Source organism: Pan troglodytes, chromosome 16 (assembly GCF_028858775.2).
Source record: "Pan troglodytes isolate AG18354 chromosome 16, NHGRI_mPanTro3-v2.0_pri, whole genome shotgun sequence".
Classification (NCBI taxonomy): domain Eukaryota; kingdom Metazoa; phylum Chordata; class Mammalia; order Primates; family Hominidae; genus Pan; species Pan troglodytes.
Genome location: NC_072414.2, coordinates 67,882,999 through 67,902,049, shown reverse-complemented (window position 1 = coordinate 67,902,049; position 19,051 = coordinate 67,882,999). Strand labels below are relative to the sequence as shown.

The following is a 19,051-nucleotide window of genomic DNA, read 5'->3' as shown; positions in this document are numbered from 1 at the left end:
TATTGTGCTTCTTCATTGGACGTGTTGTCTCAGTTGTATTTTGGTCTCTCAGCAATTTTGCTGGACCTTGCTATGTGTTTTACTAAACTCAGTTTTCAAAAGGAGTTGTCAGGATTTTATGAATTGTTTGATTAACCCCAGAAATTTTTAAGGCTTTCTTAAGATCAAATGGTTAAGATAGACTGGCTCTTGGCACTCTTATTAGATAAGAGTTCTGCCTTTTCATCTGTAAATTTAGTAGAAGGTTGTAGTTCAAAGAAAAAAGTTCAGAATGCCTCTGCGATATTAATTAAAACAAAGTCCTCTTTACTTTGACTTTTGGCACATACCATATGCTTTTAAACAACAAGAATTAGATTGATCTTTAGAAACACCTTAAGAATGGAAATAGCAGCCTTGAAGCTTATAATAAAAGAACAGTTTAAAATGCATAAAACAACTCCTCTGTTTAGCTATGCATTTTGTTAACACTTTTTATTTTAGTAACCTTACTTCTGAAAAAGATTCTTCATTAGTGTTCTCAGCAGTAACAACTGATACATCTTTCTTGACCTCACCATGCTTAGAACGAAACTTAAAAAGAGTATAAATTTTATTTAACCTTCACATTTTGCCAGATCACTGTTCTTACAATAAGCACACATGGCAGGATATGGTGATGAAACTATGGGAACATACCTGCTCTCTTAGGTCTACTTCTCTTTACCTGAGTTTGTCTTACTGATTTGTGTCACATATCCAAGAGTAGAAACTACCTTTCAGAACTAACTCAGGTTTACTGTTCAAAGAAGCTGAAGGCTAATGAAAGGCAACGTATACTCTAAAGATTTTTCATTTTCTTCTTATTGCTGCATACTGAAGTTATACCAAATTATGCATTTGCTTCCAAATTTTGGTTATCCTTTTGATTACTGTCTTTATCATCCATTATTTTCTTTGGAAGGCAGTGGGCAAATACTCCATTATGTCATCAGTAAGAGTTCATTTTCTACGTAGGAATACCACGCAGAGTAACAACTGTGACTTTTGCCCAGCTCTAATACTTAACTTCTTTTGTCAGGAAGTGAACTGATGCTGGCTTCTCTTTGTCTTATTCCAAGTTGGGGCATGAGATTTTCCCTGCATTAGAAGGTTGTTGAGACCTGAAGCCTGGGAAGGTAAGATGCCAGCATGAATACTGTCTGTTGAGAACTGTGGTTTAATTGAGTGTCTGGTGATTTAAGAGTGTAAGTCTTTCCAGCTGTTCCTGGTTTATGGTCTTGAACCCTTGAAGTTTTACCAAAACATGGACAGTGAAACACTTCTACAATGGAAAGGCCCATTAACATATTATTTATAATATTTAAACATAATTGTATATTTATTGAAATGGTTACTTAAAGGAAAAATTGACACATAGCAATTTCTATGTATAGATACTTTGTATATACAAGTCTATATGTATCATAAAATGATAAACTAAGAAAAACATATATGTACTTTTTGTTTGTAGTTTTACTTTTTCTTCTGATTTTTTAATAGACTTTTATTTACTTATTTTTGTTTGCTTTGAGACAGGGGTCTTGCTATGTTGCCCAGGCTGGTCTCAAACTCCTGGCCTCAAGCCATCTACCCACCTCAACCTCCCAAGTAACTGAGATTACGCGCTCAGCTGCATGCCACTGCACCCAGCACTAGACTTTTTTTTTTTTTTTTAGATGGAGTTTCGCTCTATCGCCAAGGCTGGAGTGCAGTGGCACAGTCTTGGCTCACTGCAACCTCTGCCTCCTGGGTTCAAATGATCTCCTGCCTCAGCCTCCTGAGTAGCTGGAATTACAGGCACCCACCACCATGCCCAGCTAATTTTTGTATTTTTAGTGGAGACGGGGTTTCACCATGTTGGCCAGGATGGTCTCGAACTCCTGACCTGACGTGATCCGCCCACCTCAGCCTCCCAAAGTGCTGGGATTACAGGCGTGAGCCACCGCACCCAGCCTTAGACTTTATTTTTTAGATCAGTTTTAGATTTCCTCCCTGATCGTTTTTTGAGGCCAGCAAAGTAAGGAGAGTAAAGACTTGATTTTGTTAATATGGAGAAAGAAGACAACATTAAGAAAATCAACAAATTATAAAGTTTTGTCTCAGTACTCTCATGACCCAACCAGCATTCTATGGGTGTTTTTCCCAAAAAGTCTCCATTGGAAAAGACTAGCGAATGCACACACTCAGTAATGAGGGTCATGTTTTTACACTACTGTTGCTTACTCTCACCATTTGTTCGACATGCTTCTTCATTCACTGTGCCTTAGCTAGTTTTAGTAAATAAAATGTTTCAAATTTTCAATGACTTACTTAAGCTAAGAAATTATAGTCCTTCACAATGAAATTATAAACAATATCCTTCCTAGTGACAAATATGGATTATTCTCTATGAAGACTTATTTATACATAACATGTAGTTCATTTAGATACAACTTGTAGTTCATTTCAGCATATAAGTTATCTGGGTAACAGTCAATCTTAAAAGAATCAGATTTTGCGGCCAGGCACGTTGGCTCACACCTGTAATCCCAGCACTTTGGGACGCCGAGGTGGGCAGATCACTTGAGGTCAGGAGTTCGAGACCCACCTGGCCAACATGGTGAAACCCCGTCTCTACTAAAAATACAAAAATTAGCTGGGTGTGGTGGTGCACACCTGTGGTCCCAGCTACTCAGGAGGCTGAAGCAGGAGAATCTCTTGAACTCAGAAGGCAGAGGTTGCAGTGAGCTGAGATCACACCATTCCACTCCAGCCTGAGCAACAAAAGCAAGACTCCATCTCAAAAAAAAAAAAAAAAAAAAAAAATCTAAGATTTTGCTTCATAACTGGACTTAAATTTACTAATACATTTGATGTACTAATAATTATCAGTTTTTAATGGTGCTAATGTCATATAAATGTGACGTTAAACAACAAAAATTTTGTGAGATTGAATGTTAGCTAAATATCTCTACATATTATTAAGAATCTAATAAAGGCTTTAATGAAGTTACATTTATAGCACTAGCTAATAAAAGATGCAAAGGTCACAAGCTAGTCTTCTCTCACTGTTTCTTGGCCTATAAAAATCTAGTAGGGGTTTCATAGGATTTTGGCAACGTTTGTGTGTTGTTATATGGCTGTAGACTTTTTTTTTTTTTTTTTTTTTTTTGAGACGGAGTCTTGCTCTGTTGCCAGGCTGGAGTGCAGCGGCGCGATCTCAGCTCACTGCAACTTCCACCTCCCGGATTCAAGCAATTCCCTGCCTCAGCCTCTCGGGTAGCTGGGATTACAGGCACCTCCCACCACCCTGGCTAATTTTTGTATTTTTAGTAGAGATGGGGTTTCACCATCTTGGCCAGGCTGGTCTTGAACTCCTGACCTTGTGATCCACCCACCTTGGCCTCCCACATTGCTGGAATTACAGGTGTGAGCCACCGCGCCCAGCTGACTTATTAAAGGGATCCAAGCCCATGTTGTTTTCTTGAACATTTCTAATAGTTTCATTTTTGATTTGTTTTTTCCATTTTTCATGAGTTGCAAATTGAACTTTGATTGACACAGAGTATCAGGTGGAAGCCAGATTTGACGTATGCCAGTATTAGACTTTCTCTTTCCAGGATAGACCAGCCCAAGTGAAGTGGCACCGACATTGCATCTCCCTTTGGTTAGCGAAGTCTTTTATAATATTGTAAACGTGGGTTTTTTTTCTGAGAAATAATGATAGCACATTTATTGATCACCATGCTCTTAACCTTTTCTAGTTATAATTTTTCTTAGTTATTTTATTCCTTGTAAACACACTTGTATAGTGTGTTTCAGTGTTCAAAGCACTCTAGACATTCTTACTTGATTCTGACAATAGCCCTATGTAGTTAAAGCACGTGATGTTATTTTGATTTCACAGTCTTAAGTGACTTGCCCAAGATCACATAGCCAACAAGCATGGAAATAGGGTGAAGAAACCAGTTTTTTCCAGTTCACAGTCCAGTAATGTTTCTTGAAGCTAAATGGTGCTCTGTTTGTTTACATGACTAAAAACTGAGTTATTTTATTCATGTGAAAGGTCTCCTATGTTGTAACAACTTCCTTGAATGCAACAGAATCGAATGAATGTATTTCATGTCAATGTACTAAACGTAGCTTCTGTGTTTGGGAGCAGATAATTGGTGGTATTCAGCCAGAAAACCAATTTGTATAACTTAGATTCTGAATTTCGGAATTTCTCACCTAGTGGAGTATTTGTACCTGTTCCAGCATCCATCTTCAATTCCAGGAAAACATGGGTGATCCCTTATTGCTTGGTATTCACCTCATTAGGTGGCACAACTGTTTGCTAAAACAGTTTGTGCAGAAGTAAGGTCCAGAAGTAATTTAGCAAGAGAGTTACTTACATAAAGACTGAGAGCTACGTAGTTCTGGGTAAATGCTGGTGCAGCATGACCTCTTTGTGTTTTGTATAAATGCTGTGCTAGTACTACCAGTTGTCTATATCCACTTAATCCACCCTTACTTTTGAAGGAGTCGATTAATTCTGTTTGCCTGAAATTTGATAATTGTATCATCAATGAAGTCATAACATTTTCATAAATGAGCTAGAGCTTAAAAAGTAGAATCCTTGTACACAGTCATTGGTAGGCAGTGTTTACTTTTTTGTTTGGTAAATATCTGAAATTTTAAAATTCATTTTTAGGTTAGCCAGTCCTACTTCCTGGATAGTAATGTAATATTTAAATTTGTCTTTGCCTTTCCCTAGGTTCTGTTTTGACCTAACAATGATAAGATTGTTTATCCTTTGAATTTGCTTAAAATTACCATCAGGTTTCTACTTTCCCACAAGAGCATGTGATTGCTTTATCCCAACTGTAAGATAATAGAACAACCTAGTGTCGCTTGGTTTACTTTGTATGCCTTTTTCTATTTGCATAAACCCTGATCTGATTACAAACTTGTATTTACACCATTCCCTTGACTCCTTCCAACTCAAAGTATTTATTGTCCAGTTAAAACATTTATGGTCATATAAGCTGGCTTATCTTTCCTTCTTTGATTTTTTTTTTTTTTTTTTTTTTTTTTTTTTGAGTCAGAGTCTCACCCTGTCGCCCAGGCTGGAGTGCAGTGGCCCGATCTCGGCTCACTGCAAGCTCCGCCTCCCGGGTTCACGCCATTCTCCTGCCTCAGCCTGCAAGTAGCTGGGACTGCAGGCGCCCGCCACCATGCACAGCTAATTTTTTTTGTATTTTTAGTAAAGACAGGGTTTCACCATGTTAGCCAGGATGGTCTCGATCTCCTGACCTCATGATCCACCCGCCTCGGCCTCCCAAACTGCTGGGATTACAGGCAGGAGGCACTGCGTCGGGCCTCTTTTTTTCTTTTTTTTATTTGGAATAGCCTCTCACTCTGTTGCTCTAGCTGGAGTGCAGTGGTGCAATCAGGGCTCACTATAGCCTTGACCTGGGCTCAAGTGATTCTCCCACCTCAGCCTCCTGAGTAGTTGTGACTACAGGCGTGGGCCACCAGCCAGCTAATTTTTGTTATTTTTTGTAGAGACGGATTCTCTACCATGTTGCCCAGGCTGGTCTCAAACTCCTGGGCTCAAGCCATCCTCCTGCCTCAGCCTCGCAAAGTGCTGGGATTACAGGCATGAGCCACTGTGCCCGGCCTGAATTTCAATCTTACTTAAACTCAAACAGCCTTAAGAAATCTGAGTAATGAGTTTATAGCTTTTAAAAGAGATCTTCCTTATCAAAAATAATTATACTGTCTCGTTTCAGGATTACTTATCAATGGTTCTGGTTATTTTTTCTAGAATGGAAACTGAACCCTATCTTTAACATTATTTAAAAACTTGAGAGTTATTTTAAAAGTATGACAGGAATTGCTCTCACAGCTAAAATTTTTCCTTAAAAAACCTTTAGCAGTCGGTGGTAGATAGAGCTCCCTCTCCCCTCTCCCCTCTCCCCTCCCCCCTCTCCCCTCTCCCCTCTCGCCTCCCCCCTCTCCCCTCTCCCCTCTCCCCTCTTTCCACGGTCTCCCTCTGATGCCGAGCCGAAGCTGGACGGTACTGCTGCCATCTCAGCTCACTGCAACCTCCCTGCCCGATTCTCCTGCCTCAGCCTGCCGAGTGCCTGCGATTGCAGGCGTGCGCCGCCACGCCTGACTGGTTTTCGTATTTTTTTGGTGGAGACGGGGTTTCGATGTGTGGGCTGGGCTGGTCTCCAGCTCCTAACCGCGAGTGATCCGCCAGCCTTGGCCTCCCGAGGTGCCGGGATTGCAGACGGAGTCTCGTTAACTCAGTGCTCAATGGCGCCCAGGCTGGAGTGCAGTGGCGTGATCTCGGCTCGCTACAACCACCTCCCAGCCGCCTGCCTTGGCCTCCCTAAGTGCCGAGATTGCAGCCTCTGCCTGGCAGCCACCCCGTCTGGGAAGTGAGGAGCGTCTCCGCCTGACCGCCCATCGTCTGGGATGTGAGGAGCCCCTCTGCCTGGCTGCCCAGTCTGGAAAGTGAGGAGCGTCTCTGCCCGGCCGCCATCCCATCTAGGAAGTGAGGAGCGCCTCTTCCCGGCCGCCATCACATCTGGGAAGTGAGGAGCGTCTCTGCCCGGCCGCCCATCGTCTGAGATGTGGGGAGCACCTCTGCCCTGCCGCCCCGTCCGGGATGTGAGGAGTGTCTCTGCCCGGCCGCCCTGTCTGAGAAGTGAGGAGACCCTCCGCCCGGCAGCCACCCCGTCTGAGAAGTGAGGAGCCCCTCCGCCCGGCAGCCACCCCGTCTGAGAAGTGAGGAGCCCCTCCGCCCGGCAGCCACCCCGTCTGAGAAGTGAGGAGCGTCCTCCCTCCTCATCTGGGAGGGAGGTGGGGGGGTCAGCCCCCCGCCCGGCCAGCTGCCCCGTCCGGGAGGTGAGGGGCACCTCTGCCCGGCCGCCCCTACTGGGAAGTGAGGAGCCCCTCTGCCCGGCCAGCCGCCTCGTCCGGGAGGGAGGTGGGGGGGTCAGCCCCCTGCCTGGCCAGCCGCCCCGTCCGGGAGGCGAGGGGTGCCTCTGCCCGGCCGCCCCTACTGGGAAGTGAGGAGCCCCTCTGCCCGGCCAGCCGCCCCGTCCGGGAGGGAGGTGGGGGGGTCAGCCCCCCTCCCGGCCAGCCGCCCCATCCGGGAGGGAGGTGGGGGGGTCAGCCCCCCGCCCGGCCAGCCGCCCCGTCTGGGAGGGAGGTGGGGGGATCAGCCCCCCGCCTGGCCAGCCGCCCCGTCCGGGAGGGAGATGGGGGGATCAGCCCCCTGCCCGGCCAGCCGCCCTGTCCAGGAGGTGGGGGGGGCGCCTCTGCCCGGCCGCCCCTACTGGGAAGTGAGGAGCCCCTCTGCCCGGCCAGCCGCTCTGTCTGGGAGGGAGGTGGGGGGGTCAGCCCCCGGCCCGGCCAGCCGCCCCGTCCGGGAGGGAGGTGGGGGGGTTAGCCCCCCGCCTGGCCAGCCGCCCCATCCGGGAGGTGAGGGGCGCCTCTGCCCGGCCGCCCCTTCTGGGAAGTGAGGAGCCCCTCTGCCCGGCCAGCCGCTCTGTCTGGGAGGGAGGTGGGGGGGGTCAGCCCCCGGCCCGGCCAGCCACCCCGTCCGGGAGGGAGGTGGGGGGGTTAGCCCCCCGCCTGGCCAGCCGCCCCATCCGGGAGGTGAGGGGCGCCTCTGCCCGGCCGCCCCTTCTGGGAAGTGAGGAGCCCCTCTGCCCGGCCAGCCGCCCCGTCCGGGAGGGAGGTGGGGGGGTCAGCCCCCCGCCCGGCCAGCCGCCCCGTCCGGGAGAGAGGTGGGGGGTCAGCCCCCCGCCCGGCCAGCCGCCCCGTCCGGGAGGGAGGTGGGGGGGTCAGCCCCCCGCCCGGCCAGCCGCCCCGTCCGGGAGGGAGGTGGGGGGGTCAGCCCCCCGCCCGGCCAGCCGCCCCGTCCGGGAGGGAGGTGGGGGGGTCAGCCCCCCGCCCGGCCAGCCGCCCTGTCCGGGAGGTGAGGGGCGCCTCTGCCCGGCCGCCCCTACCGGGAAGTGAGGAGCCCCTCTGCCCGGCCAGCCGCCCCCTCCGGGAGGGAGGTGGGGGGGTCAGTCCCCCGCCGGGCCAGCCGCCCCGTCGGGGAAGTGAGGGGCGCCTCTGCCCGGCCGCCCCTACTGGGAAGTGAGGAGCCCCTCTGCCCGGCCAGCCGCCCCCTCCGGGAGGGAGGTGGGGGGTCAGCCCCCCGCCCGGCCAGCCGCCCTGTCCGGGAGGGAGGTGGGGGGGGTCAGCCCCCCGCCCGGCCAGCCGCCCCGTCCGGGAGGTGAGGGGCGCTTCTGCCCGGCCGCCCCTACTGGGAAGTGAGGAGCTCCTCTGCCCGGCCACCACCCCATCTGGGAGGTGTACTCAACAGCTCATTGAGAACGGGCCATGAAGACAATGGCGGTTTTGTGGAATAGAAAGGGGGGAAAGGTGGGGAAAAGATTGAGAAATCGGATGGTTGCTGTGTCTGTGTAGAAAGAGGTAGACATGGGAGACTTTTCATTTTGTTCTGTACTAAGAAAAATTCTTCTGCCTTGGGATCCTGTTGATCTGTGACCTTACCCCCAACCCTGTGCTCTCTGAATCATGTGCTGTATCCACTCAGGGTTGAATGGATTAAGGGCGGTGCAAGATGTGCTTTGTTAAACAGATGCTTGAAGGCAGCATGTTCGTTAAGAGTCATCACCACTCCTTAATCTCAAGTACCCAGGGACACAAACACTGCGGAAGGCCGCAGGGTCCTCTGCCTAGGAAAACCAGAGAACTTTGTTCACTTGTTTATCTGCTGACCTTCCCTCCACTATTGTCCTGTGACCCTGCCAAATCCCCCTCTGCGAGAAACACCCAAGAATGATCAATAAAAAAGAAAAAAAAAAAAAAAAAAAAAAAAAACCTTTAGCAGTCACAAATAATTGTTACCTACTTAATTCTATTTTAAAAAACAGGAATGATAGAAGGGTTTTATTTTATTTTTGTTATTTTAAAGATACTTTTGAAAACTATTTAGCACCCAGTTCTTTTACTATGTGGAATGCTGCCCCTTTCCTTCTGTGTTTATTTTGTAATGGCACATGGATAGATTGTGATGGTGGTCTCTATGTCAACTTTCTATTGGTGCGTGTGTGTGTGTGTGTTTATGTGTGTTTATTCCATTTCCCTTTTGGGAAGCAGGAATTGGAGCTGGAAGAGAAAGAAACAAATTATTTTCATCTAATCTTTTTTCTCCTCAGCTTATTTAACTGACTTAAACTACGGAAAAATTGGTAATTTATATTTAAAATTTATAAATTGTGTTTCCCACCATATATATTTTTTATTGATATATATGTATATATATTTTTTGAGACAGGGTCTTGCTCTGTCACCTAGGCTGGACTGCAGTGGCATGATCATAGCTCACTGCAACCTCAAAGTCCTAGGCTTAAGCGATCTTCCCACCTCAGCCTCCAGAGTAGCTGGGACTATGGGTACAACCATGCTTGGCTAATTTTTTTTTTTTTTTTTTTTTTTTTTTTGAGATGGAGTCTTGCTCTGTTGCCAGGCTGGATGTGCAGTGGCACGATCTCGGCTCACTGCAACCTCCGCCTCCCAGGTTCAAGCAATTCTCTTGCCTCAGCCTCCTGAGTAGCTGTGACTACAGGCGTGCACCACCACACCCAGATAATTTTTGTATTTTTAGTAGAGATGGGGTTTCACCATGTTGGCCAGGATGGTCTCAATCTCTTGACCTCGTGATCTGCCCGCCTCGGCCTCCCAAAGTGCTGGGATTACAAGCGTGAGCCACCATGCCCGGCCTAATTTTTTAATTTTTTGTAAAGACAAGGTCTCGCTATATTGCCCAGATAGATCTTAACTCCTGGCCCCAAGTGATCCTCTCTCCTCAGCCTCCCAAAGTGCTGGGAGTAGAGGCGTGAGTCACTGTGCCTGGCCCTCCAAAATATTTTTACTTTCATTTAAGTTTGCTACTGATATCCTATCCTTACTTTCCCTATGTCCCCTTAATCTTATCTTTATGGTAGTTGAGGAGAATCTAGACTGCCGCTTTGCTTAACTGATACCGCCCCAGGAAGCTATCACCAATCACATCACTGCCTCACATTGAGTAGGACTTGAAGTTCATGAAACATATTTAATATGCTCATCTAACTCAGATTGATCCTTTGTGCTATATCTTGATGTTCTTTTCTCTTATTTGTTTGTATACTGCTTTATTAGACTATCACATTAGTTATCAAAGCTAGTAGTTAATTCACATGTTGATTTTCTAGGCCTGTATCCTTATTAGTCTAAGGTGGAAGAAACAGAGATAAAATTTCTAAATACCTACCTAAACTGGAAAGGAATAAGGAAGATAATTAATTTAGTAGAATCAACCTTTTTATTCTTGACAAAATCTGGTTAAAACAAACTGGTTTTACACACACATACACTTTTTTACACAGAATTATTGCTGAGTATATTAGTTAATATTAAAGTGTTTTTTATTTTAAATGCTACTATGTTGAAATTGATCTGGTGCCAAACAGTGTCATTCTTGTTAATTTATATCAATCTCTGTGTTTTATAATCCTTTGAACATATTAACAAGGAAAAAGGAATGACTGGTAATACCAAATATTATGGTTCTTTGTTATATAGTTTTAGAGAGCTACAGGTAATTGGCTATAAAATATTTGGTTGGCAGTGGAGAATATTTTTAAAATTCTATAGAAAAAAGTAATAAGGAGTAGAACTACCAGATATTCAAATATATTATAAAGTAACAGTATTGAAGCAGTGTGGCAAAGGCCCCAGATTAGATGTGTAGATCATTGAAGAAGAATAGAAATAAATGCTGTTATTTATATAAATCTGACATATGTTAAAGGAGGCCCTGTTAAACACTGGGCAATGGATTATTTAATAAATGGGGTTGGAATAACCAGTTAGCAGTTTTAAGGAAAAATGCATTTAGATCATTATCTATACCAGATACAACAGAAAGTAAATTTGTGATAAAGTGTGGACATTTATATGATTGAAAATCTAGAAGATAAAAACACTGAATACTCTATAATTTATCTGGAGTTCCTAAGCAGTTGGAAAACTGGAAAAAGAAGATAGTAAAAAATTGTTTTATTATAACAAATTTGCATTTGTTTTATTGTAACTGTAGATCTGTGAGCATTATAGGAAAACCTGTCTACTCCATGTTCACAATCTGAAAATTAGTCTCCTTTTTTCTTCACGTCATCTGGAAACTGTTTTTCTTCCAAACTAGCTAATGAAACACAGAATGCAATTCTTTATCTAAAATTTTATTCTGTAGGTGCATTGAAAACTATACAGGAGCTCGTTGTGAAGAAGTTTTTCTCCCAGGCTCCAGCATCCAAACTAAAAGTAACCTGTTTGAAGCTTTTGTGGCATTGGCAGTCCTAGTAACACTTATCATTGGAGCCTTCTACTTCCTTTGCAGGTAAGTAAAATAGAAACATGCTTTTGAGAAAAGTAATGCATAAAGTAGTTATTCCACTAAATAATTAATATGCCCTTAGTTCTAGATATTTTTACAGATACTGCATTATGTTTAGTTATCTCTTTAATACAGTTTTTGTTATTAATTTCATTTTTGAAAGGATCTTAATAAGCAGTCTCAATTTGTTCTTTGTTACTGTTGTCAATATTTACCTTGACTTATCTAAACTACTAAGGTAAACCCATACTCACTATAGCAAATATGCCAAAAGCACCTGAATATTTGGGTTAGGTGTATTTAAAGTAAATTTTGTATGTGAAAGAAAAGGAACAACTTATGCAATACTGTACATGTTAGCTTAAGACATATGGTTAATATGCAGGGTCAGCTATTTAGTGCCCACTGTTGTGCTAGGCATAAAGAATACAATAGTGAACAAAATAGACATGTTTCCCAACTTCAAAGATATTTAAATCAATTTGGAGAGACAGACAAAAAGGCAATTAATTTGGGGAAACTGGTAACTCAAAAGAGAGACAAAAGATAAAACGACTTGCATGAAGCAATTATGCACTGAAGATTACTTTCATTCGTTTTGATTTTCAATTGTTTTTGAAATTTTGTAAAAGTAAGTAAATATAGAATTTAGTAAGTCCAGGAGTTATTTGGCATAACTCTCATCATTAATTAATATTTATGAAACTCACACTGTATTCTATCATAGATACTTGTGAAAATGGAGCTGAAGGTAATCATAAAAGAGAGACAAGTGGGCTTGAGAAGTTTGTACACTAAGGAAGGTAACATATAGGTAAAATAGTATCTTGTTAGATCCTGATTTCTTAACTACTTTACATCAAGGAATAATTAAAAATTGGAGGAAATTGGCTTTTTAAAAATATGTGGTATTAAATAGTTTATTCCAAAACATATCATTTAAGCAATCCAGTAGATTTTATTTCTCATAATTTTAGCATCTGACTACTTCAGATACAAAAATTTAAATACAAGCCCATTGTATCAGATTGCATTTCCGAGGGATGGCCATATGATATCCCTCATTCCCTCATACTCTTCTGTAGTGTGACCTTGACACTCATCCATCAAGACGTAGAGTTTATTGCTACAGATTCCTTGAATCTAGGCAGGCATCGTGACTGCCTTGATCATAGACTACTTGGGATGCTGCCTCATAGAATCAGCCGCCATGTTGTAAGAAGCCTAAACAGCAGGAAGAACCAGCTCCAGCTGAACTTCCAGCCAACAGCCAGCCTTAACTGCTGGCCATTTTAATGAGCCATCCCAGGCATTCAGCTCATTCGAACCTTTAGTTGACTCCTGACTTAACTGCCAGTTTACTGCAGCTACACAGAGAGCCCAAGCTGTCAACCCACAGAATCATGAGATAAAGTTTTTTTATCCCCCAAGTTTGGGGTGGTATGTTATGCATAAGTAGATAACCAGAACACCCATCTTTGGAATTAGGTTTATGCTTGACTTTAAATGTATCTATGTTTGGAAAGCTGAATAATGATCTATTCTATCCCTCTAAACATTCTGTCAGTCTAATATGCTAAGGGGAAGACCAATACCTACTTCCCTCATTAATCACTCTTGTGCCAGTTTGGAGATATAGTTTCCATCTGTTATTGATTGGATAATGAATTGTGTTTAATTAATGAATTATGTTTAATTCATTACCATTAATAAGTCAGGATAGTCTAGGTTTGGCTACAGTAACTACCAACCCTAATAGTTTAGTGGCTTAATAAACAGAAGATTATTTCTCACTTATTGTAGGTAATTAGTATGGATTGGCAAGCAGGGCTTTACTAATCATAGTCACTTAAGGACTCAAACTGTTGGAGCAACCACCATCTTGAGTGTTGCTGGTTGTCATAACAAAGGGAAAAGAAAGCTCTGGAAGGTCTCACACTTAAATTGAAATGATCTGTCCCAGAAGTGACACACATCACTACTGACATAACTCACTAGCCAGCAGGAGTTTCATGGTCCTCCTCAATTATAAGAGGTGGCTGGACATGGTAGCTCATGTCTGTATTCCCAAGTGAGAGGACTGCTTGAGCCCAGGAGTTTGAGACCAGCCTGGGCAAGATTGCAAGACCCTGTCTCTACAAAATGAAAAATAAAAAAAATTAGCAGGGCATGGTGGTACACATCTGTATTCCCAGCTACTCGGGAAGCAGAAGCAGGAGGATCCCCCAAGCCCAGGAGTTTTGAGATACAGTGAGCTGTGATTATGCCACTGCACTCCAACCTGGGAAAGAGAACAAGACCCCTGTTTCCTATTTTATATGAATAGATTAAATAGATAATATTTATTTATATATTTATATATTTATTTACATATATGTACAATAAGAGACATATAATATATCCAGGTGTCAGGAAATGCAATTTAATCATATGCCCATAAGATAAAGAGCCAGAAATACATATCTAATATAGTGACAAAAGGATTTATAAGAATATCTGCTATTCCACTGGGAATTGTTGAGAGTGATTTGTGTGATATTAAATCCATAGAACTTGGGCCAGGTGCTGTGGCTCATGCCTGTAATCCTGCCAAGGTGGGAGGACTACTTGAGACCAGGAGTTTAAGACCAGCCTGGACAACATAGCAAGACCCCATCTGTACAAAACAATTTTTTTTTAAATTATCCAGGTGTGGTAATACATGCATGTAGTCCTAGCTGCTTGGGAGGCTGAGATGGGAAGATCGCTTGAGCCCAGGAATGAGAGGCTGCAGTTAAGCCATGACTGCACTACTGCACTCCTGCCTGGGTGAGAGAGCAAGACCCTGTCTCTAAAAATAAATAAATAAATAAACAAATTAATGGAACTTTAATATTGTTGTAGTTGCCCCAAAATGAAATTCCTTTGCCAACCCATTGAGTTTGTGAAGGGCATAGTATATTGTACCCCACAGGTGTTCAATGCCCCAGAGCAGCAAAGTTTCAGAAAGGAGACCTTCTAAGCTATAGCTGTTCTGCAGACTTGTGCCAGAACTTAGAAATATTTCTAGTCTGAAGTACCCTGTAGCAGGCTAAACAATACCTTTTGAGTAGAAAGTATAGGTATAATAGAAGGAAAAGCATATATATATAAGAACAAGAAGTGGTGCTGAATACAAGAGAAAAGAAAGCTCCAATCACAAACATTATGTGGGTCTCCATCCTGAATTCACACTGTCTGAATGTCTGGGGGTAAAAAGCTAAGAATATAAAATAATCTAGGCTGATAATGTCATCAGGTGGTTGACAGAAACAAATACAAATCAATTCTTGAAGAGCCTACTTTTATCCTTTACCTTGAAAAGCGTCTCACAGTATGAAAAGATTACCAAACGTAGAATAAAAGAGGCACAATTTATTAGAACTAGCAGAAACAGTAGGTAGTAGGGTAAGATATTCAGAAATCTGTATTTATTGGAAGAATCAGACACATGATATAAAATAAGTATGTTTAATATGTATCAAAAAATAAGTGAGAGGTGGCCAGGCACGGTGGCTGATGCCTGTAATCCCAGCACTTTGGGAGGCCGAGGCGGGCGGATCATGAGGTCAGGAGATCGAGACCATCCTGGCTAATATGGTGAAACCCCGTCTCTACTAAAAATACAAAAAATTAGCCGGGCATGGTGGCGGGTGCCTGTAGTCCCAGCTACTCGTGAGGCTGAGGCAGGAGAATGGCGTGAACCTGGGAGGTGGAGCTTGCAGTGAGCTGAGATCGCACCACTGCACTCCAGCCTCGGCAACAGAGCGAGACTCTGTCTCAAAAAAAATAAAAAATAGACAATAAAAATAAGCGAGAGGCTTAGAAATAAGCAAATACGGCAAAGACTAAAACAGATCTCCAATGAATCAAATATAATTTTTAAAAATTCAGTACATATCTTCAATAAATTTTTAAAATTTAGTGTATGTCTTTAAACAGCAGATTAAACACAATAAAATAATTAATGAATTGGAAAATAGATAGGAAAAAATTACCCAGAGGGTAATTCTAAGAGAAAAAGAAATGGAAAATATTGAAGAGAAGTCAAGAAGCATGGTGACCAGAGTGTGTGTGTCTACCTTATGTTTAGTTGGAATTCCAGAAGAAAAGAGAGACTGGGGCAGAGGCAGTATTTGAAAAAGTAAAGGCAGAGACCTTTTCAGAACTGATGAAAGTTACCCGTAGATGTTAGAAGCCCAACAAATCTCAAGCAGGATAAATAAAAATAAATTTACATATGGGTGCAACATAGTGAAATTGTAGAACACCAGTTCTAAAGAGAACATCACAAAAGCAGAAAAGAATGGCAGATTATCATCAAAGATGCAACAATTAAACCAACAGCTGACTTCTCAGTTGGAAAGAAGCAAAACTAGAAGACAGAGCAGTGATATTTTCAATATGCTGAGAGAAAACAGTTAACCTCAAATTTCTGTGGCAGTGAAAACATCTCTCAGGAATGAGGGTAAGATGAAGACAACTTTTAATAAGCAAACTTTGAGAGAGTTATCCCTCAGTAAACCTTCTGCCTGAAGGATATATGTCAGGTAAAAGGAAGTTGATCCTATATGGCGTGTGTGAAATGCAAGAAAGAACAGAGAAAGCTATTACTATGTGAATATCAAAACAAATATTGTATAAATTATAACATAGTATTGTCCTATGTATTTTTTTAAAGGAATTAAAACACATGATAGCAAATAAGCTGAAAGGATTGTAATTAAAGTGTACTAAGGTCTTTGTATGGGGGGAGGATAAATATATAAGTTAATTTTGACCTTGATATTTTAAGATGAGTATTAAAATGTCTAGGGTAACACATAATAGAAAATCAAAGTGTATAATTGCCAGATTAGCAGAAGGACAAAAATGGAATTAAAAATAACCAATTAGTTAAAAATAAATAAAAAAAGAAAGCTAAAAAACAGGATAAATAGAAAGTGTGACACAAGATCTGGGCTGTCCTGTAGTGACCATGTGAACTTGGAAATGTGCTTTCAAGAATGAAATTGTTTTCTGTAATAGTTTTTGGTCCATTAGTGGTTGAAATTGCTTTAAACTGAGGTCCTTTTGAACTTTAGTAACTAATTAGTGCCATCATTGAAGGAGGTCCAAAATGATACCCCACTAATGCTAAAATCTGGGCTAGAATCAGTAGTGTCTCAGGAATAGGAGCAAGTATGCTTTTAGAAAATACCCATCATTTTGCAATGGTAAAAGTGATTTTGAATTCATTTTCATTAATGTAAGCTAAAACTGCATATAGACATATTGCAAAAAATGAAATCAACTGTACATTCCAAAATCTATCATGATAACATAAATTATAACCTATATTAACTGATCAAATGACTGAAAAACCTGATGTACTGTTACCTCAAAAATGTCCAAAATTACTTTTTAAAATGCCATTACTAGAATAATTGACTAAAGGCACCCCATGTCACATAAGGGTCCCAACTGATAATGAAAGCTAACTTCTTTAAAAAGAGCACAAAAATTACATTAAGATACAACAGCTTTGCTGTTGTCTTAAAGGAAAAAGACCAGGCGGCATCATCAGCATCTGGTCCCCACAGATGATCTATGTGTACTAATGGATTTGTTAGATAATGGGGAACAGTTTTAAAGCATCACTGACAATTTCAGGTAGTTGTGGAAAGAAAATGAACCATCAAATAGTCAAGTTTATACTTTCATTTGATGTGTTGTAAAAAGGGGGAAGAAGGGAAATTAAAAAAAAAAAAACTTTCTTTCTAGGTCTTCTGACATGCTTTTCCTATTACGCATTTTCCATTTTTGTGTTTCTCTCCTCTTTATTGTCAGGAAAGGCCACTTTCAGAGAGCCAGTTCAGTCCAGTATGATATCAACCTGGTAGAGACGAGCAGTACCAGTGCCCACCACAGTGAGTAAACTCAAAACAAATGCTTATTTTAAAACCCTAGATGAGACTGTTGTTGTTAGATGTAGGGATTTGTATTTAGATCTATCCAGAAAAAAAAGGTTGAGCCTAAACTTTTCCATGGGGTTTTTTTTTTTTTTTTTGGCCAGGTACCCTTTTTCACATAAAAATGAATTTATTATCAGTATGACACAAATCACATTTTTTCCCAAAGAAAACAATGTTATCTCAATATATGAAATTCTGATGTAGCTCTAATGTGCTACACAGATATAAGGGACTGGTTCTCAGAAATATTTTGAAGTGAGCCAGCATATGGGGAGGAAGAAGAGTTTTACCTGTAAAGATCAGCAAATCTTTGGGAAACTTGTAGACAAATTGATGTTTTAAAATTGTCTTGAGACTTCTGGCCAAGATGGAGTAACAGGCACTGGATTTATTTCCTTCTACTTAAAACAACAAAAAATGGACAAAATATATGGAGCATTAAAATTTATGAAGACAAAATATATGAAGACATTGCTATCAGTCATCAAAGGAACCATGAGCCCTGAGAGATGGCAATAGACTAGGTAAGCCAATGATTGCCTTAGATTACTGCCTGGAGAGAATTTCCAGGCTTTTGTGCAAGGTGGGGGACCCCAGGCTGTGTTTGGCTGACTCTGAGTTGAGAAGATGGAGCTAAGAGTCCAAAAAGATCAAGGTGACTATATTGTACTGAGGAGAGTCCTGGAAAAAAGAGAGGTGTATGAAGAGAGAACTCCAGAGATCTTCAGTTCAAGTATTCAGCTGAGTACTAATCAGGGCATGTGTGGGAGGAAAATACTTGAGGTTGTGGAAAAAATCACCTGAAGGATTAGAGGTGCCCAGTATTCACACAGGGCCAGGAAAAGTGTCTGTGCCCACTGAGGCTGGAAACCTCATTATTCACGGGGCACGGGGTAGAGTACATAGAAAGGTGTTTCCTTGATAGTGGCGAATACTAGCCCTAGATTAAGCACTGCTCCAGTTCTGCCTAATAAACTGTAAAAGCATGAGCTGACAGAATCAAATTGTTTCCAAATAACTATATCCTAGATCAAAGCTCAACAATGCTGAAAAATATCTAGTACCCAACAGGTGAAATTAATAATGTTTCACATCCAATACAATTACCAACCTCCAAAGAAGCAGAAAATGTGCTCAAAATGAGAAATATTAAGAAACTGAAAGCCGGGCATGGTGGCTCATACCTGTAATCCCAACACTTTGGGAGGCTGAGGCAGATGGATCACTTGAGGTCAGGAGTTCAAGACCAGCCTGGCCAACATGGTGAAACCCCATCTCTACTAAAATACAAAAAAAAAAAACCAATGGTGGGTGCCTGTAATCCCAGCTACTCAGGAGGCTGAGGCAGGAGAATAGCTTGAACCACAGAGGCGGAGGTTGCATTGAGCCAAGATTGCGCCACTGCACTCCAGCCTGGGCAACAGAGCAAGATTCCGTCTCAAAAAAAAAAAAAAAAAAAAGAAATTGAAATTGATACAGACGCTTTAAATACCAGGCAAGCACAGTTACTATAAATGTATTACATAGATTCAAAAGTTAAGTAGAAACATGGAAGATATATTTTTTAAAGGACCCAAACCAAACTTCCAGAGATGAAAACTAGTGTCTGAGATAAAAAAAAAAAAAAAAA

At 42.2% G+C, this 19,051-nt stretch overlaps 1 protein-coding gene across 26 annotated transcripts in view; it reads left to right on the top strand.

Moving 5' to 3' along the window:
* The window catches only part of NRG4 (neuregulin 4), a 127,135-nt gene that overhangs the window by 89,669 nt on the left and 18,415 nt on the right, over positions 1-19,051 (top strand). For all 26 annotated transcript variants that reach the window (XM_063795275.1, XM_063795270.1, XM_024349295.3 and 23 more), the window contains 2 exons: positions 11,306-11,452; positions 17,297-17,376. In XM_063795275.1, coding sequence (XP_063651345.1) covers positions 11,306-11,452; positions 17,297-17,376 — 227 coding nt within the window. The remainder of the gene's footprint in view (positions 1-11,305; positions 11,453-17,296; positions 17,377-19,051) is intronic.